This window comes from Eptatretus burgeri, chromosome 11 (assembly GCF_056783735.1).
Source record: "Eptatretus burgeri isolate ZD-2024b chromosome 11, Ebu_testis_v1, whole genome shotgun sequence".
Lineage (NCBI taxonomy): Eukaryota > Metazoa > Chordata > Myxini > Myxiniformes > Myxinidae > Eptatretus > Eptatretus burgeri.
Genome location: NC_140971.1, coordinates 96,003,613 through 96,025,279, shown reverse-complemented (window position 1 = coordinate 96,025,279; position 21,667 = coordinate 96,003,613). Strand labels below are relative to the sequence as shown.

The 21,667-nt window shown below is 40.6% G+C and overlaps 1 protein-coding gene across 6 annotated transcripts in view; it reads right to left on the bottom strand.

The window, feature by feature from the left end:
- The window catches only part of LOC147017701 (engulfment and cell motility protein 2-like), a 361,388-nt gene that overhangs the window by 125,307 nt on the left and 214,414 nt on the right, over window positions 1-21,667 (bottom strand). For all 6 annotated transcript variants that reach the window (XM_085847513.1, XM_085847517.1, XM_085847516.1 and 3 more), the window contains 4 exons: window positions 20,722-20,772; window positions 11,818-11,940; window positions 10,392-10,526; window positions 4,572-4,676 (listed from right to left, as the gene is read on the bottom strand). In XM_085847513.1, the coding sequence (XP_085703639.1) occupies window positions 4,572-4,676; window positions 10,392-10,526; window positions 11,818-11,940; window positions 20,722-20,772 (414 nt within the window). The remainder of the gene's footprint in view (window positions 1-4,571; window positions 4,677-10,391; window positions 10,527-11,817; window positions 11,941-20,721; window positions 20,773-21,667) is intronic.

Genomic DNA, 21,667 nt, shown 5'->3' with positions numbered 1-21,667 from the left:
AGGAAGAAACGATAGAGTTTTGTTTGTGGAGACAAGAACATCCTGTTGACACGTTTTTCTCTAGATTCCTGCACAGTGTTTGAGGAAGATGCGCTTTTAGTTGTAGAACTCGTAGTACACTTAGCCGCAGGGCGATCACACTTGCGTTTACTGCCAGCAGAAGAGGTCAGACTCGTAGTACCAGATCCAATTTTACGTTTGAGGAGAGAGCTTGAGGTAGGTGCAGCCAAGGAAGAAGACCTCTGATTCGAAGGTTTTGCTGAGCTTCTATCAAGTGATTTGGCAAAAGCAGAACTTAACTTGGGTCCTTCTTTGCCTGCAGATGGGACTATCACAGTCTTTCTCGACTCTGAAGGGATCTGCTTTGTAGATGAACGTGATGAAGGGCCGGTGATGCTACCTGCTCTCAGCATTGGTTTTGGTGCTGTCCCTGCTGTCTTCTTCGCAGCAGATACTGCAGTGGTAGTGGTGAATGCTGCTCCACTAGTGCTTGATCCTGCAGTGCCAGTACTGGCAGTAGATACAGTGCCGTCCTTCTTGCTCGTTGTTAGAGTCTTGGCTCCAGTTGGTTGCATTTTTCTTCGTACTTCTTCTTTGAAGAAGAGGCGAAGTGGCTCCCACTGTTCAATCAGCCTGTCTAGGCACTGACCAAGGGACAGCCACCTTGTTGCGACATGCTTCAGAATCTTGTGTGTCGGGGCATCACAGAGTTCTTGCAGTGCTTTCACTCCTTTGACGCGTTTACTACTTTTGTCCAAGTAGTAGTAAATATCGATGAAAAAGTCATCTAATTCAATGGGGAAGGCCTGAGCCGCCTTCTTGGCCGTATTGTGCATCATATGGCAAGGGCATCCCATGATGTAGCACTCTGGATTTTGTTTGTGGATATAAGCAGCGACTCCTTTGTGCTTGCCCACCATGACAGAGGCATTATCAGCACAAAAGGAAACACAATTTCCCCACGGAATTTTCCTGTCACTGAACTCATGATCAAGCAGTTTGAAAATGTTTTCTCCAGTGGAATCTTGTTTGCACGCAGGCAAACTTAGCAAACCTTGCTTCACAATCCCAGCACTGTTGTCATAGTACGAAATCAGGACAGGATATAGCTGGGCCTCACCACTGTCATTGCTACCGTCTGTAGCTAGGCTAAATGGAGCTAGTCTAGCAATATCGGCAATAGATGAAGCAGTAACATTTGACAACTCACCAATTACACTGGTCAACAACAAATTTGTTGTCTGCATTTTTTAAGCTGATTTAGGACGAATCTGATGCGCTGAATCCAAAACTCACATTAGTTTTGTTCAATCAGGTCAAGTTTTTGAGATATGGCCACATGTCGTTTTTTACATTTTTGTTCACATGTACGCATGTGTGGAGCATTTTAGAAGAAGTTGGTGGGGGTAAAATGTCATGTCAAATAATTGTTTTAATTGGAAATAATTATTTTAATGACAAGAAGTATTCAGGTACGATAGTTCTAGGTGATTATGTCGAAAAGGGATCAGTTTGAAGTCATAAAACCTCAAAATCTTCCAAAAATTGGTGAGGCAAAGCATAAAGTTCGTGGATCAAAACTAAAGTTAATGGGGCAGATTTTGTAATAATGTGATACAAAAAAGTTGTATTTCTTGAAATAACGAACTCTGAAGAATGTACAATACCTACATGCGCCAATTTATGACATGCGCTTCTGCTCAAGCTTGGAGTGCCACAGTACGAACCCAAAGATTGGAGACTGTTCATTGACAGCAGCAAGCGATCACTGAAATGTGTTCTGCTACACAACGGCAACCAGTTTGCCTCTGTACCCATCGCTCACTCGACTACACTGAAGGAGAAGTATGAAGCGGTGAAGTACGTGCTGGAGAAAATTGGTTATGATCAGCATAAGTGGTTTATTTGTGTTGACCTGAAGATGGTGAACTTTTTGTTGGGACAACAGTCTGGCTTCACCAAGTACCCATGTTTTCTGTGCATGTGGGATAGTAGGGACCGTGCTCAGCATTACACGAAGAAGGACTGGCCTGTGCGGGAGGAATTGGTGCCATGCAAAGAAAGGAACGTCATCAACGACCCTCTGGTGGACAGAGACAGAATACTCTTCCCACCGCTGCACATCAAGCTCGGCTTTATCAAGCAGTTCACCAAGGCTCTGGACAAAGATGGTGACTGCTTCACTTACTTGTGCCAGGCTTTTCCAGGATTGACCATGGAGAAGTTGAAAGTTGGCATCTTTGATGGTTCTCAGATCCGTCAGCTCATCAGAGATCCAGAGTTCAAAAACTCAATGAACGAAGTGGAACTGGAAGCGTGGAAGACATTTGTTTTGGTAGTGAAGAACTTTCTTGGCAACAATAAGGCCAGAAACTACGCAGAACTTGTCAACAACATGCTGACTGCTTTCAGAAACCTGGGCTGCAACATGAGCATCAAGATGCACTACCTATTTTCACATATGAACCGGTTTCCTGAGAACCTGGGTTCAATGAGTGACGAGCAGGGGGAGAGATTCCATCAGGACATGAAGGAGATGGAGACCAGGTATCAGGGTCGCTGGGACGCAGTCATGATGGCTGACTACTGTTGGAATCTGAAGAGAGACCTCCCTGCCGCTGAACATTCCAGGAGTTCGAAGAAACGGAAGTTCAAGCCCTGAAGTTTGAACAGTGGTGACGCAACATGCAATTTACTTGTACTTACCTTTATCAATGCCCACCATTCAGATGACAGTAATCGATGTTTCTATCATGTAATCAATAAATGTTGTTGGCAAAACATTTTTTTTTCTTAAAAACATGTTTAGGATGATATGTGTTGACAAAAATCAGCTGATAATGCCACAAAAATGTAATTGATTTTGTCACAAGATCTGATTTTTTCAAATCAACTTAGCACAAAAACCTGACCTGATGGAGAGAAACGGATGCCATTTCCTGATTCAGCAGTGCCCGAATACCCTAATTCACTTGTAGAAATCTAGACAACATTCAGAAAGTAAAAAATTGTTGACCAGTGTTCTTTTTTCTTCTTTGTTCTTGTTCTTTTTTTTTTCTTTTTTTTTCTTGCTTTTTGTTCTTGTTTTTTTTTTTTTTTTTTTTTTTTGTTCTTGCACATCTTGCACATCTTGCAAGTTTTTGTTCTTGCACATCCATACTTTGAAGCAACTTTTGAATCTGGAAACATCTTTTGAAATAGAGGTCCAGCATGATCTGAGACTGATATGGGCAAGTTATGTCCCACAATAAATCCACGAAAGAGAAGTTCCGCTCGGGTAACATCCTCTTCCTCGCTTGTCCCTTGTTTGGTGAAATAATTCAGAAGTGTACCGGTACTCGTGCTCGAAGATCTCTCCTTTGCAATGTCTGTGTGCCGTTTGCTTCCAACGTGCTTCCGAATATCATCGCGACCTCCGTGCTCAACTGAAATATCAACGCTGCATACTGTACAATACGCATGATGAATTCCTCTTTCAGTCTTTCAAATACACGGGTATTGGAGAATGTATTCGGTCTTGTACTTCTGAGACCATTTCTTGGTCTTCGTAAGCTTCTTTTCTGCCATTTCGTAATCAACATCGAGGGCTTGAAGCATCGGTAACTTCGAAGTCGATGTTCCACAGCTGCAGCGCGACTCGTAGAACTCTAGCGGCTGTTAAATTAAACACCGCACGGTGGTCGCGACCGCCGGGCTGGTACGGGGCCCAGCTGCATACAGTGAGCGTATCGCATGCATATACACTGTGCATACATACCGCATGCACTGTATTGCACACATACCGCATGCATATACACTGTGCATACATACCGCATGCACTGTATTGCACACATACCGCATGCATATACACTGTGCATACATACCGCATGCACTGTATTGCACACATACCGCATGCACTAAATCTCAGTGCATGATCGCATAAGCGAGATCCAGACCCAATGTTTCGCTGCTCCTCATTTGAATTTGCAATTTTTTACGTACAATTTGGAAGCAGCGAACGTTATGGAGTTACCACATGCTATACGTAGCAGACGATGCTTTTCATTCAATTCTCATACTAGTACATTCTGATTAGTGAACAGTGCAAAAATATCAAAATTTCGGGAGGATAAGGATAGTGATCGTAAGGGCGGGAGTTTGGGTGAATTTTCGGAAGCCTCCCGATGAAATCGGGAGGGTTGGCATTGCTGCTATAAACCATGGGATTGGTCCTTCAGAAGCAGAACATTGTATCACAAAGTACATCATTCCTCAGAGGAACATCAAGCTGGGGAGGTATCTGCTTGTATTAACTTGTTCGTTCCAGTTTTTTTCTCCATCTGAGGAACCAACTTTCACTCTAACTTCAATCACATTCTTCCCTCCACGTCTTCAAGACAGCTGTTCACCACCATCTCAGATCATCCCCTATCCAAAACCAGGATATATTCTACCCCCATTCCAAATAAATCCCAATGTATCACTTTGAAAAACTACAAACACTGCTTTTGCATTCAATATTAGAATGTGATTCACGTTACATTTATCCGTTTACAACAATACACCAGGCAGAGGCTAACATAGACACTTACACGGATGTACGCCTCTTGATGAAGCTTGGAAAAGTAGAGCATGTTGTCCATAGCGAGCATCCCAGGTGGTGTCTGCATAAAGTCGAGTGCAGGGTTCACATGATTCTGAGAACAAATTATGTTTATGTGAAAACATTAGACATAACAGCACCTGTAGCATTATCTGTAGATAACAAGTCTCTTTAAATAATCACAGGTAGCTGATCAGTACTCTTAAATAAAAATAACATCATATCTATGACATCTTTTCTACATCTTGTCAATTATGTAAAGTGTTTATGTGCACGTTTGTGTGCTTGCGCATTTGTAACCCTTTCACAGCCGAACCATAGCACCGAGAGGTCCCAAATTGTGGGTGTAGGTGCTTCAGAATCTGGGCAAGGTTTTAAGGTACTGCACGTTGGCCGTTCTGAGGCCACCAAAGGCCGCTATAAAGTTTATATTGGGATGTGGGGTCAGACAGTGCTGGTGCTGACCTGCAGGTAAATGGTAACCACGATGAGGCCAATAACCTCCATAATTTTTCAATGTCCATCACGTCCTGAAACCACCACCATGAGGACAATAACTCCACACGTTTTCAATGCACATCATGTGCCGGAACCACAATGTAGTTTTTTTTCCCATGCAGTGCTGGGTTCCCAGATTAGTTGCTAATATTATAGACAACTGTCTACTTTCCTATCTTGCATATACAGCTTCCATTCCCGATATAAGGCTCATTTTAAATTTGGCAAGAAAAACGTAGCGAGGTCTTCTCTCGAACCTTTTGTTTCCTTGTTTACCTTTTCATTACTTATTTTCACTTGTGTCTATTACCCTCTCCAGTCTCGACTTTTTTTCACATCATTATCTCAAAAACTCCAGATAATTTTTGTGCTCCATTTATCCATCTTTCAATTGGAAATGGTTCCACTCCCTAACACCTACCCTTTAATCAAGACGACAACTTCTTTATCAGGACCCAAAAGCAGTATAAAAGTCACCAACGAATTCGACTGCTCGTCCATGAACATAATCTATGAAATCACGTGCACTCCCGACAGCAAGCATCAGAGAAACAAGGCAAGGACTGGGCAATCGCTTGTGTGAACACCTGCTCGGTGTACGAAACAACAGCACAGACCTCACCGAGCCAGTTGCTCAACACTTCGATCCTCCCGTACATAGTTTCATTTTTCTTTTTGTTTTTGCACACTTACCTCAATCAAACAAATATAAGAATCACACTAAGCAAGAAAACGGTGTAAGAACCCCCCCCTCCCCCCAAAAGGTAGGGCTTGTAAGATTTCAGGTCCCCATGACAATGTATTGTGATTGCCAGACATCTCCTAAAATGACAGACAAGATAGGTTTTGAAAATGGCAACTTTCACAACTTTCGTGACCTCGTGACCTTGAACTCAAATCCAGGAAAAAATATGTCGTTGGGTATCACTCGTCGACCTCCACCCACATACCAAATTTCATCAAGATCGGAAGTAAAAAGATTTCTTTGTACCGGGAGGTGTTTTTGACCATCTTCTAGGTTACGTGACGGCTAAACGGGACGGAAATTCAAAAATCTGTCCGGTTAGATACAAGATAATATTGTTTACTATCATAATCAATAAACAGTTGCCGAATATCTTGTAGAATGGCAGACTAGATAGGTTTTGAAAATGGCGATTTTTATAACTTGTGTGACCTCATGACCTTGACCCTGACCTTGAACCCTGACAAAAGTTATATCGTTGTGCAACACTCATCGACCTCTACCCACATACTAAGTTTCATCAAGATCGGAAAGAAAAATTGTTGACGTACGGACGGACATTTGGTCCTGCTTTATTCGGTCATCTCGGTAGAGATTCCCTAATGAGAAAGAAGGAAGGAAAATATTGTAAAACAAGATAACTATATTGAGAAGAAAAGGGAGTTGAGTTGACAGACGCCAAAACCTGGAGGAAGCTAAAATAGAAATTAACACAAATGTGGGAGTGGGGGTGTCGGAGGGAGGAATCGGCAACAATGCAGTTCCTTACGTTAGCATCTCAAAATCGCTCATTACTCACTTATTATTATTATCAGTGATTACTACATCAATTTCAATTTACTATTCATTCAGTTACATGGCAGTCTCCGGTATTTTTCTCCATTTCAACACCACGGACAATAAAAAGCGTAAAGAACAATCTACGGTGGCAAAGGGGATGGCACATTCGCTCCCCATGGGATCAATGAGCACTTTTCATTCATTTTGCCTTCCTGCCTCTCACAATTTTACAATCCTTTCCCTCTCCATATTTCCCCTTCTATTTAAATTTATCTCATTATGTCTGTCTCACCTCTCTTCCATTTTCTCTTCTCCCTCTCCTCACTCCTACCCTCCTTTCCTCTTTTCTCTCCTCTTCCACCTTTTCCCTCTCTTCAATACACTTTTATATTTGAATTATTATTATATATTTTTAATTAATGTAATTTACTCTTTTATTACACTGAACAACAAAAATTTTTTACTGGAGATGTGTAAAGTAATTTAGACTAATTTGGGTACGCTGATTTCAAAAATCATAACCGTTTTGCTGTATCACGTCAGGATTTTCAGTAACAGAAATATTCCCATTGCCTAGAAGTCAGGATTTCAATGAAATTTACAAAAATTCATTTATTCATTTATTTCATCATGAATGCTTCAAAATTATAGAAATTACAGAAAAACTCCACTAGAATGTAATTAAAAATGCTTTAGGCATTTGGCTTTGCGTTTGTGCTGCTCTGTGTCAGTTTCACGATGCAGGAACCAGCAGAAATCGCCCATCATGTTCGGGTTGTGCCGCCCTTGGTAACGCGTCTCCATGAGTGAAATCTCTTGGTGGAATCGCTCGCCGTGCTCGTCCGAGACTGCTCCCAAGTTGTCAGGGAAGACAGGTGCTGGTGTAGGAAATGGATTTTCAGGGACATCCTGGAGCCAAGTTTCCTGAAGGACTCCAGCAGCTGCTGCACTATTTCTTCATAGTTGTCCGCGCGCTCGTTCCCCAAGAAGTTGTCCGTCACAGCTTTGAAGCTCCTCCACGCTGCCAGCTCTTTGGGGTTTAGAGTTGTCGGAAAAGTTTCGTCCTTCATAATCTGTCGGATTTGCGGTCCAACAAAGACACCAGCCTTGATCTTGGCCTCCGACAAGGTGTTGCCAAACTTTTCCTTGAGGTATAAAAACCCACGCCCATTCAGATCCATTGCCCGTACAAAACTTTTCATCAAGCCGAGCTTTATGTGGAGTGGTGGAAGGAAAACCTTGGCTGGGTCGACAAGGGCGACATGCTTCACGTTGTGTCGACCAGGTACATGCTCTTTTCGCTCTTCCCAATCTTTCTTCGTCCAGTGATTCTTGTCGTCTCTGCTATCCCAGAGACAAAGGAAGCACATGTATTTCGTGTAGCCTGACTGCAGCCCGAACAACAGCGCCACCACTTTCAAGTCTCCGCAGATGTGCCAGTTGAAGTCATTTTACTTGATGGAATCAAGCAGCTACCGCATAGTCTCATAGGTCTCTGTCATGCCGAACGCGTGAGCCAGTGGGACTGATGGTTTCTCGTTGCCATTGTGGAGCAAAACAGCCTTCAAGCTGTTCTTCCCCGAGTCGATGAAGAGGCGCCAGTCTGCAGGATCGTGATCACACCCAAGTTCTTTCAACAGACCGTTGATGTCACTGCAGAATGTCATCGTGTCTTCCATCTCAAAGAACTCAGCCATGTCTCTGTGACGTGCTCTGAACAAGGATATCTTGGTGTTAGGTTCAAGTAGATTCCACTGCTGCAGCCTTGATCCAAGCAGCTCTGCCTTCGCCTTTGACAGCGAGAGATCTCTTACAAGATCATTTAAGTCTCCCTGGTTCAGAAGGTGTGATTCTTGAGTGTCGAGTTCAAAAGGTTCATCATCACCATCCTCTTCACCACTGCTTACAGCTATGTTCTGATCAGCTGGAGGTGTTGGAACGGGGTTCTCGTCATCATGAGGCACAGGTTTACGAGCAGAGACGCAGTCAGCGTACTTGATGTGACCTTTATTCTTCTTGTTGAAGCCGGCGATGCTTGTGCAGCAGAAATAACAATCATCATGATGATTCTGCGGCTCACGCCATATCATGGGCACCGCAAATGGCATGCTCGCGCGCTTGCCCACCAACCACCGAGTCAAGGTTGTGTGACAGCTTGTGCAGCAGATGTGTGGTGCCCAGCTCTGTTCTTGGTCCCCCACCTTACACCCGAAGTAGTGAAAGTAGGCGGCCTTCATTTTCACTGCTGTAGATATACTTCGCTGTTGATCTTTTTTGGTATACCGACCATAGACATAACAGAAGTTGTCAGGATGATTGGTACAGGAACGCCTACTCATCTTTATCTGGAAGAAAGAAATATAACACAAGTTAACAACAATTGTACGAAATCGACATGTTAAAGACATATGTAAATTTCATTGAAATCCTGACTTCTAGGCAATGGGAATATTTCTGTTCCTGAAAATCCTGACGTGATACAGCAAAACGGTTATGATTTTTGAAATCAGCGTACCCAAATTAGTCTTAATCACTTTACACATCTCCAGTAAAAAAAAATTTTTGAAATTTGTTGTTCAGTGTTATGTTTGTATTCATTTGTTTCAATTTTTAAAAATTGCTTCAGTATATTTATCGAATGTTTTGCCAATTTTTGTTTTTCACTGTTATTCTTATTAAAATGCCAGTTCAAGTCTTCTTGACTTAACGCCTGAAACATGCATGACCCTCCCTGTCTAAATTAGTCATTCGCACCATCACGTGCTCTCTGATCCCTGATCCTGCTTTGACTCTCTCCCACTCCACATCAATCCTCAACTTTATGCCATCTCTCTCTCTCTTTTGTTCTGCCAAAGGGGTAACACACAAAACGACAACTTCCCTTGCTTCCCACCATGGTTAGCATACCTCAATCAATGTCCTTTTGATTTCATCCATTGTTCTACCTGCCTGCCGATGCAGATCAACACGAGCCTTCCACGAGTAAGACTCAATCTTCATTTCCTCCACCGCCGAAGGTGAAGGAGGTTATGCTTTCACCCATTTCTGTCTGTTTGTTTGTTTGTGTACAGGATATCTCAAAAAGTTGTGGACGGATCCGGATGAAATTTTGTGGACAGGCTTGGTGTATGAAAAGAAAGAATTGATTCAATTTCGGTGAAGATCCGGATGCGGATCTGCTATTTTTAAGTGATTCTTCACCATCGAGAGATGGTGCCAAAACGATATATAGCACGATATCTGAAAAAGTTGTGGACGGATTCGGATGAAACTTGGTGGAGATGTTGGGTGTGTAGCAAAGACGAATTGATTCGATTTTGGTGAAGATCCGGATCTGGATACGAGAATTATTTAATTCTTAAAGTGATTCTTCACCACTGAGAGATCGGGCCAAAAACGATATAGTACTGTACAGCATGATATTTCAAAAATGTATTGGGCCCGATACGTTCTCATGGATTAGGCCTTACGTGGCGGATGTAATCACTCTAACAAGTGCCCTTCTGGTTTTACATTGTTTCACTCTCCAGCGTGGTAAGTTGCATTTTTCACGTAATAAGTGTTGGAGTCTTGTGCAATGGTGGGATGCAGTGCTGTCTGGAATAGATGAGCAGATTTGTTTTCTTGCACCGATTTGTTTGGATGAAAATATGATTGTCCTGCATTTGTGGAATGTTATCATAGCTGGTGTTTGCATCAACACATTACATGTAAAGAGAAACAGCGACATGGCAAGTGAATGTGAGACCCCAGCATATCTTAGAGGGGTTTAACCCAGGGACTCACAGAGAAACCCAGCCGCTTGTAGTCTTTTGAGTAAAGGCCTTTGCGTCTCTCAAGCGTGCCTCCAGGTTGAGTTAGGCCATCAGGCTCAAACTCAAAGGCCACACGACACAGCTCAAAGAGAGCATCCCGTTGCATCTGTGCACACAAAAGTAGCAACAAGAGGTTTAAGAGAAAATAAAGTAACCCTATTTGAAAGATCGCCACAAAAATGTGCAACTGTTCCATGGCCCACTGGAGTTCCCGAAAGAAATGGAAAAAATGCTGCCATTCAATGAAGGCTCCAGAATACTGAATGAGCTGCTTTTAGTACAACGTTGTCAAAACAATAATTCTTTGTTAGAACACAAGATACTTGCAGATTACGTTCTTAATTTCACATGGAAAAATATTTCAGCCAAGTGGTCAAGAAAAGCATCAAACATTTGGTTTTACATCTCCAATTTTGTCTACTGTTCCACTTCATCCAACTAAAGCTCATCATTAACATTCCTCCCTCTCCCATGTCAAGTCCATCCATTTGTTCTCTCTTTTCCCCTTTGTGAAACTATTCTGATGTTAATCTAGTCCTTCAAGCCAACACAGTCCTTAAAAAGGTCATGGTGACATTCATTTCAGTTTTTTAAATAACCTTTGTATTGAAAATACAATGTAATAATATCAAAGCAATCTTATATTTAGCAATCGTTGCGAGTAATAAAGAGCTATTCATGATCAAGAATTAGACTTATTATTTTCATGATGGCCTTCAACGAGCGCCATAAGCCATGATGTCCGATGAGGCAAAGGGCGCAAGTCTTGATTTAAAAATAAACAAAACAAAAAAAACTGTGCAAATGAAGACGTTGAATGCTGTTGGGAAGATGGACTATCTCATTGGGAATTTGAGCCTTGCAGGAGAGACTTATCAAATATATATTTTTGTCTTGGGATTTTGAAGTTGATAGCATTAACTGGCAGGACAGTGAATGGTGTGACAGTGCTGATGGGCGTATAAATATCCTGGTGAAAAACAATTTTAAAGCTGACCCTGGGGGAATTCCTCATCCAAATCTCAGGCAGATTATTCTCAGGGGATTAACACAATTGGGTGACCTTTGCTGGCAAAACAATTGGCGTGCACAGGTGCAAATCCCAGGTGTTTTGCAGGTAGATTTTAAAACACTAACGATTGCCTACATTTAACATTTCGCTCTTTGGAATTCGATTTTAAAAGTATATTACATTTGCTTTGTTTCAGTGGTAATGAGACCTCCACAATATTATTCAACTTGTACACAACTTGAGGAGGAGAGAGAGGTGGGGTGGGGGAGCTGAGGTACGACAACTGCATCAATAGCCATTTGTTCTCATTATCATTGTAGCCTGGAAAATGGTAAAATAAATAAAAGGCATTTTCATGTGAAACTATATTTAAGTAAAGTCAGACCTGGTCTTGAGGATCCATTTTAGTCATCATCCTCTCCTCAAGGAAGTTGAAGGTGAGCACTTGAAGCACATACAGCTGGTGGGACATCTCGGTGCCGATAGTCTGTGTGGCGCGTATGACTGACTGTGCACACGAGAACCAGATTAGATTTTAAATGAATTCAACTTTGATCTTCAGAAATGCCACACAAAATAAACAGTTAAGGTTCAAAGAAGTGATCGTTAAAAAAAAACCTTCTAGCTGAACCTCGATTGTTCTTTGTTGTTGAGGACCAAAAATGTCTCCACTCCATGCAGGCTTACTTTGGCTCTGATGTGACATGATGATCCCATGTTTCATCCCACGTCATAATCTTCTTCATCAATCTCCTCTACCACCCACCCCACCACCCCCCCTCCCCCCAGTTGGGATCCAATAAATTTGTTAAAATGGCCACACAAGTTACTTCTCCCCATCTTGTACTCATATTCTTGTACTTCAAGTGTGAATGAATGATTTTGTTCACTTCTAATGCTGTTATCTAACCCTCATGCAAATCCAGGATGTACTGTATAGTAATTCTGTGATTAGCAAAAAGTAGTTGTTCGACATGTTTGATGTTTTCCAGATTGACAGCATTTGCCTCAGGTGAGTATCCTGAAGATCTCTCACCAATTCACAGGCCATTTTGAACTCGCTTCACCATTCAACACAAACAAGTGTAATGCACCAACAAATTGTGCACACACTCTCTTATGACCTTAATCTCCAGACATGTTCTGCCTTCATATGCAACATGATGATACACCTCTTTTCCACAACATATGTGACTCATGGCTACTGTCTTGGTTTTACCCAGAATACTTTTGATTTGCATCGACGTCGAGTCCTCCACAACAGCATCAGGGTAAACAATATTGTTGCTCAAAATAATTCGGCAATAAACTATTATTTGTACCTGTTCTACAATGCAATACAATAAAAAAAATTCACAATCATAAACCGCCCTCATACTTTAGAGAAAATCAAATTGTTTAATCGCATCCCCTCCCCCCCCCCAACAAAACCACTTGCACCCATCACAAGAAGCAATTAAACCAATGACCTAACTCTCACAATAGTATGAGTATAAGAAAAGCAGAATCAATCTCTTCGTATGAGTAAAATGTCTATCAATCAGTTTCTCATTACAAGAACACCGTGCTAGAAAACTACTGCATGCCCCCCCCCCCTGTCCATTAAAACCTTAAAATGAGCCTCAACCTATTCTCCTGTCCAAATTGTTTTTACTAATACTCATACTATTGTGAGAGGTACTTCATTGGTTACCTCATTAACAAGAGGTTGTTGTTTTTTTTTTCCCTCCTTTTGGTAAAACTAAGAGTGAAATTGAGAAAGGTGAAAATAAATAAATAAAATCTCTGAACAGATATGAACTTGTAAACACATGTAAACAATAAGCAATATAGGTTAAATATATATATATATATATATATATATATATATATATATATATATATATATATATATATATACACAAAACCTTTTGTAGAGCTGGAGCTGGACCAGAATGCCAAACAAATTTTGGCAAGACGTTGAAGACATGGTGAAAGGACAAAAACAACATCCCCAAAACAAGCAGAAAGAAGAATGGTAAACGGCTGTCAGAAGAAGCAATAAATATTGTGGAAATGAGAAGAGAGATGAAAACCAAAGGTGCATCAAGAGAGGACAGTAAAGGCTAAATTCTGACTTCCAACGACAAACTCGGAAAGACAAATATTTCAAAGAAGCATGCCGAGAGATGGAGTGAATGTGACACCAGAGAGGGGGAAAAAAAACAAATAAAAATATCAAATTGAAAATATTTGATAAATATCGGAGATATTGAGTCAAAATAAAAGTCAAAATGTCAAAATTAAAATATCAGAGAGATCACACGTTTGGGGTCCTTAAGAGAAGAACAGGAAACGATTTTACAGAAGAAGCACAGGTGAAAGAAAAATGGAAGGAATACACTGAAACTATACAATGGAGATAGCGATACAAGGACTAATCAATTCGATTTTGGTGAAGATTCGGATGCAGATAGTATAATTTTTTCAGTGATTCTTCACCAATGATAGAGCCAAAAACGATATATAGCACAATATCTTAAAAAGTTGCGGACGTACTCGGAAGAAACTTGATTGGGCATGTTGGGTGTGTGACAAGGACAAGTTGATTAGATTTTACTGAAGATCTGTATCCAGATGCAGACTATAGAATCCTGAAAATGATTCTTCACCATGAAGTAATCTACTTGATGTAAGTATTGTTATGGAGAAACAGTGTTGATCAACCACCTCCTCCACCTCTTCATAATCCTTATTCTGAATGTGATTTATTTTGGCTTCACCATAAGCCTTAACCATAGTCCTACCAACAGGGGTCTTTTTGGACCCCAGGCATACATTTTGATGTTATTGCTATATTAGTTTAACAATGTATTTCATGTTTTATTACTTTGTTTACCCATATATTGTGGTTATATATATATATATATATATATATATATATATATATATATATATATATATATATATATATATATATATATATATATATATATATATGAAAAAGAGGTTTTAAGATCCACCTTGCTGCACAGTTAAAAGCGGATCCTTTCTGGGGTCCAAATCAACCTCGGTGTTGTCTTCATTACATTTTTTTTGGCATATATGATGCTTTCATTTGGTATATGTATCGAGCAAGTCCTCCAAAATTTTTTTTTAATGTTTGTTTGTTTACTTTATCACTAAAACATCAACCAATCAAAATAATTATGTTTCCTCATCAATGTGAAACTTCAGCGGATTGAATGAAATTTAGTGATTCTGAGTTGTGGTCATAAAAGTCCCCAGTTGGTAAGTTAATTATATATTTATTTTTTATTGGGGTACCATTAGCCTTACAGGCTGGTACCCTATTGTTTCTGTTCAGATTATTTTTTGTTATTATTCTTTGTTCGACGATTTCCTTATATTAAGCATGTGTTTTCTCAGCAACGACTTGTCCGATTGACACAAAATTTTAACCATAAGTGCGACTACTTGTGCAGAATTTTTTTCGTAATTATGTTGTCATAGGTCACACGAGGTGGCAGCCATGTTGGAAAAATGGAAAAACTTCGGAAGTTTTCTTCTCTGGAACCACTTGCTGGAAAAAATTGAAATATGGCTCAATGTGAAGACCTCCACAAGGAGTACAAGTGGTGTTAACCATGACGTCATCAGTGAAGTGGTATCCCAGTGAAAAGTCGAAATGTAGAACACTGCATCCCATCAGGATGAAAATTTCTGAGGTTAATCTAGGGAAAGATGTGAACACAAAAAAATGACGTCATCCGTCACGTGGTTTAGCAGCTATATTGGGTTTTTCAAAAAAAGGAAAAATTATTCTTCTTCAGAACCACTTTACAGATCGAAATTAAACTGCACACAAATGATCGGCGAGACATGCTGAATAAATTAAGATAACTATGACACCATAGGTCACATGGTCTGGCAGCCATCTTGGATTTACTCGAAAAGTTTCAAAAATCTTCTTCTTCTCCAGAACGGCTGGACAGATTTCGGGGAAACTTCACAGTCATGTTCCGCATGAGTTGGGGATACTAGGGTGATGAAGAATAATTGATAGGTCACTTGGTTGAGCGGCCATATTGGATTGAAGAAAAATATGAAATGTTTTCTCTGGAACTGCTTGTCCAATCGCAGTGAAATTTGGCAATATTATCTTCCACCATTGTTGCATTCACGGTGAAAATGATGACATCATAGGTCATGTGGTGTGACAGCCATATTGGACAGAAAAATGAACATTATCCGATTAAGACGAAACTGCACTTACGTGATCCCCTACCAAATCATGGGCAGAGTGCAAATTTTAAATGACCTAGGTCACGTGGTTTGGCAGCAATGTTCGTTTGAAAACCGACATTTTCAAACTCATTTTCTCGGCAATGCCTTAACGCAACAATATGAATCACATTACAGTACATGGAGCAAGGGGGGATCATAACTGCAAAGTTTTGAATCAATCGCAACAGCAGTTTCCGAAATATAATTTTTTATTTCTTTTCTTTGAAACCATTGTGGCTGCCACACCATCCGACTGATGATGTCATTGTTAAATAAAATATATACAGCAAGGATAGTGCATCATAACTGCAAAGTGCAGTATTGATAGGTTATTCAGTTTCAGAGAAATAATTATTTTATCATACCCAAGAAATCATATTTTACATACTGCACAAGCTAGCTGTGCATGTCTGTGTGTGGGTGTGTCATAAGCGCCTCCCATTCTGCAGGCCATGCCTTCCATCGTCTCGGCAAATGTCACAAGCAATGCCTTTTAGCTAGGCCACGCCTTTGCCTCCAGCCGCCCAGAAATCGCAGCCATATTTTCCTCTTCACACAAATGTTTGGAGGCCTCATGTACATTTGAAGACTGAACAATGTGTCTTATTTCATAAAATAAACCTTCCGTTTTAAGGAAACAAACGTACAATTTTATTTAAACTCAAACAAGGTAATGTATGTTTTGTGTGCAACGATCACGTCAGCGGTCTAATATACACCATCCAATAAAGGTATGTTAATTCACACATTATGCAGAGGAACGAAAATCGTAGTCTTTCATTAAAAATACTTTTCGTTTTCGCCCGGCCTTTAAAAGCTTATAAACAAACTGACGGATATGTAAGACACATGTTTAATGTGAAGTGAATAAACATATTAAATAATGGTCGTGAAAGTCGTGAAAGTTTAATGTACACCGCCCATTGAAGGTATGCGAATTCTCATGTTTTACAGAGGAAAGAAAATCATGCTCTTTCATTAATAAAATTTTCCTTCGGGAGCCGATGACAAAGTAGTTCATTTGCCAGAGAAGTAACCTTGTTGTCCTCAAAAGTGTATGGTTTTATGGTGGTTTCTTGTTCACAGGCATGCATAGACAAAATTAAGCTTGGTTGCCCAGATGGCAACCATGGGGAAATCTGTTATTTTTGCGCAAATACAAGATGGCCGTCATCGACCGGGCTGAAAATATAACTTTTTAGATAATGAACTTAAAATTACACATGAGACATCTTTTCCATATAATTTTGGCACGAGGAATTGATATTTAACCTTATTTTTGTGATTAGAAGTAAATTTGAGGTCAATGTTCGAGTTCCTGGCAATTGTTTGCCGTGTGAGCTACATTTTGAATGACAACAAGGTCACTATTCTGACAACTGGACGCTCACATACGACATTAATGCGAGTTACTAATTCATTGTTTTGTTTTTACAGATATGGCTAATTCAAGGTGCATTCTTCCCGTGTATCATGGTGGAGGGGAATTGAAGAAATTCGCTGATCAAGGGATCAAGACATTGATCTCCTGCGCCAAAGCCCGTGGAGATGAAGAGCTACGTGCAAAACTACAGGACATTGTTGATGGTGGTGGTGATGCTGTTCGCATAGAATGTCACAAAGGATGCTACTGTACTTACACATCAAAACAAAAAATTGAGAGACTTCATAAATCACAGAAAAGAAAAGCTGAAGATGATTGTGTTACAGTGACAACAAGATCTCGCACACAGGCAACAGGCAGTGGTGCGTTTGTTTACAAACGTGACTGCATTTTTTGTGGCAAAGAATGTTTACCTGTTGATGACAAACATCCAGAAAGATGGGATTGTGTTCGTCAGTGCATGACTAAAGAACGTTTTGACAAGGAAGGTAATCCCATCCCAACTATGAAAGATGCCATCATTAATGCTGCTGAGCAACGTAATGATGAAGTAGCCAGAACGGTCAAGTTACATATTGGATATTTGGTTGATCTCCCTGCGGCTGAGTGCAAATACCATCTACGCCGTTATAACAGTTTCATGACAATCCCTAAATATGCTGTTTGCCAACTGGTGTTGCAGAAGAAAGTGCCCTAAAGAACGTCATAGAGCGCATGAATTGTGACAGGTCAAAGATGTGGAATAGCGTTGAACTGCATTCCCTGTACTGTGATCTTGGTGGCAAACTCACTCGACGTGATATGTTTATCAAACTAACAGACTGCATGAGTAAGGACGTTATGTTAGTTCGGGTAGATGGATGTGCTACCATTGTTGGTTTCCGTGAGTCCATTGCTAACCATCTGAAAATGGATCAAAGTGGATGATGCAGATGAGAGGAGTATTGATTCTGTGGTAAGGCAGATCAAGAAGGAGGCACGCTCAGTCAAGTACAACAGTGCCAATTAGATACCATGTCATACCCATACAGCAAGGGCAAAGTGTCAGCCCTGAAGACACTGAGAGCTGGCAACTTCCCTGGTTTGTACTCCGCACTTGGCGAGCTGAACGCAAGCCATGAACAGCTCATGGAAGCAGGGCGGACATTCTTCTGTGCCCTGTATGGTCAGCCAGAAGGTACCACGATGAGTGAGATGAGGTACTATATGTACACAAGGAAGTCTGGCAAGCCCCTCAAGCTCATGGCATTACCTCCAACTGAGATCAATCTCTTCAAACATATTTTGCGTGCACATCTACAGACAGTACTTACAAAATCAGCTGATCAGCAGGCCCCACCTGAACTTGACATTACAAAATATGGATGGGACATCAGAGATGGAATCCCAGTGCCAGCAACTTCTGCTACTCCACCAGCCCCTTTGGACCTCATGGATGTTGTGCGGTGTGGATGCAAAGCAGAGGAGAAGGCCTGCAGTACTGCAAGTTGCAGTTGTCACCATGCAAAGATCTCCTGCACACTATACTGCACTTGTGGTTGCAGTGACAAGTGCTTCAACCCACACAAGACTGTGGAGGACAGTGAAAGTGAAGTGGAAGAAGGGAGTGTCGAAGCAGAACTGGAAAGAGACGAGGATACGGAAGGAGACGAGTACAATGAATGGGAATGAACAATATGTAAGTTGTCTACTTGGCTCAATGTCCTCTGTTCCTAAGATGTCCAATATGATGACATGACAATGTGTATGCTTTCTGATTATCAACATACTGTTGTGAACCATTCATGACTTCACTTTTGCATTGGTGTTGCATAATTTTCAGCAGAAAATAGTCATGGACATTTCATGTGAACCTCTATTTATTCCTAAACGTAAAAAATAACCCCAAAATTGAATTCCTCATGTCAAAAACATATGGAAAAGAGGTATTACACAGGATTATATGTTGACCAATTAAAAACTTAGCCCCATCGTCTGACCTGCAGCGGCCATCTTGAATTTATGCAAATTACAGGAGTTCCCCAAGGTAGCTACCCCGGCAACCAACCTGAATTTTATTAATGGACCCATGTTAGTCCAAAACAATCATAAAACCATACACTTTCCACATCAACAAGGTTGACAATGGAACACATAATAACAGCAAATGGACTAAAGGCCCGACATGCTACAAGATGCAAGTGGTGCTCGCGGGACCCTGGAAAAATTTTTCACACAGGAACCGATGACAAAGGCCCAGCATGCTGCAATATGCGAGTGGTGCTCGTGGGACCCCTTAAGTGGCTGCGGGACTGCTGTAGGACAGCTTATGTGCATGGAAAGAGTGAGAGTGAGTGTGCGAAAATTGCGTGGTATAAGAGCGAGGGAGAAAGAAAACCGTGGAGTGGATTGTGTGAATGAGAGATGTGCGAAACACAGCAGGACAGCCCGTGTCGGCCATGTGCACAAGTGGTGTGAAAACCGCGGGACATCCCATATGCATAAGTGGTGGGAAATCAACGGGATGTCCTGTGTGCAGAGATGGTTGAGGAAAGTCCCATGTTGCAAAAGTGGGCGAAGCGAAGCTCGTGGGGCGATCGTATACAAGTGACGTCTGCGGGGATCCCTTTTATCTCCACTCCCTTTCAAAGCTTCTTCTTCTGAATCCTTTCATCTCCACTGCCTTTCAAAGCGTGGGTCAGGTGTCCGTTCCAAGCGGGGTTGTATCAAAGCGGGGCGTCATGGTACCAGGCAATAAATGCTCACAGTTATAAAGCATAGCACCTCTAGTTTTTCTTATGTTTGTTGACTTTATCAATAAAACAACATGTTTAGTCATTGATGTGAAACTTTGGCAGATTTAGTGAAATAGTCATTTTGGAGATGGGGTCCGAAAATACCCCAGTTGGTTGGTAAGATTAGGTTGTAAAATATGTTGGTAGGATTCTGGTTAAACAAATGGAAATGTTTTTTTTTTTTAAATTAAGATTTCAAGTTTGTTTCTCAGTTTAACATTGCGATGCAACATTTTGAATAAACACAAGTTTTTATTCATAGTAAGGCCAAAAAAAAAAAATGTTGCATTGGCGTAACCCGCCCGACCCTAAAAATTCCGCCGACCCTACGTTTTTTTTTTTGTTTTTTTTGCTATCGATTTCAAGTATCTTGTTGATTGCGATCGTGATCGCAAAAACCCGGAAGTGTTTCGGACAGAACCCACCGACAAAAAGGGTGGTACTCGAGCCGGGGGAGATTTTGGGAGGGATTTATTAGGATTTATTAAATTTTTGGATTTATTATCCAAAAATTTTGGGATTTATTAGGAAAAAAAAAAAAAATAAAAAAAAAAAGATCCCGACCGACCTACCCTATTTTTCAGTGACCCGTTACGCCAATGCAACATTTTTTTTTTGGCCTAATCGTAAGCATGTAGTTGGTCCTGAAAGGTAAACCAATAAACTATGTTTGAAACTGAATCGTGTTGTATAATTGTGTTGCATCAAGGGGACTATATGTGGTAAGTTACAGGAAATATGTATTGATAAATATGTGAAATAAACCTGCCAGCTTTTCCACAATCCAGTTGGCTGGTAATGGAATCAACTGCAGAACAAAGGTATCGGATCATCAAACAACATCTTTCCAGCATCTGGTACTTACATTGAGAATGACCATTCGCAGCTGTTTCTGTGCAGGACTGGATGCCATTTCCTACATGGATACATGATGGAAAATATATTTTAAAAAATAATACTAATGTTTTGTATGAGAGCATTGGTCCTGATGAAGGCCTCCTTCAATGTAGACATCCTAAATTTGATAGCAAGCACAACACTTGAAATACATGCAACTAACAAACTGTTCTTTGACATTCAAACATGCAAATTAGACTTCATTTAAGAATAAAATTTTATGTTCCCCTAAGATTCGTTAAATGCACGCTATAGATGTCGTGAGATCCCCCTATGAAGATATGTTTTAATGTCGTTCATAAAAACATTGCGATGCTTTAATAAGAGAATGAATGTATATAATAAATAAAAAAAATACCAAGGAGAATTAAAAATCTCAATGTCACAAAAGAACCTCTCAGACAAAAAAGTAACAAATCACAAAGGAATTAAAATAAATATTCCATGTGTCTGTCTGTGGTTGTGTAAGTCTACTTCTGTTTATGAAGGAATTAAAAGATAGAAAGATAGAGAGATAGAGATAGAGATAGAGATAGAGATAGAGAGAAAAGGTCGCTCAAGAGAGGGGCGACTGTAGATGTTTGTGTGTGAGCAGAAAAGTTAATCTGATAATGCTAAATAAATAAATAAATAAACAAATAAATAAATAAGGTACAGGCAGTGGACAAAAAAAAAAAATGGAAACACTAATGTAAAGTCACTTAATAGTGCATTGGGCCACAACACGTGGCCAGTACGGCCTGTGTGCGCCATGGCATAGAGTCCACCAGCATCTGGAATTCTTCAGGAAGGATGAAGCACCATTCTTCCATGAGAAAGTCAATCATCTCACACCTGTTTGATGGAGGTGGAAAACACAGTTTCAGGTGTCGTTCCATAATATCCCATAAATGGTCGATTGGGTTCAGATCTGA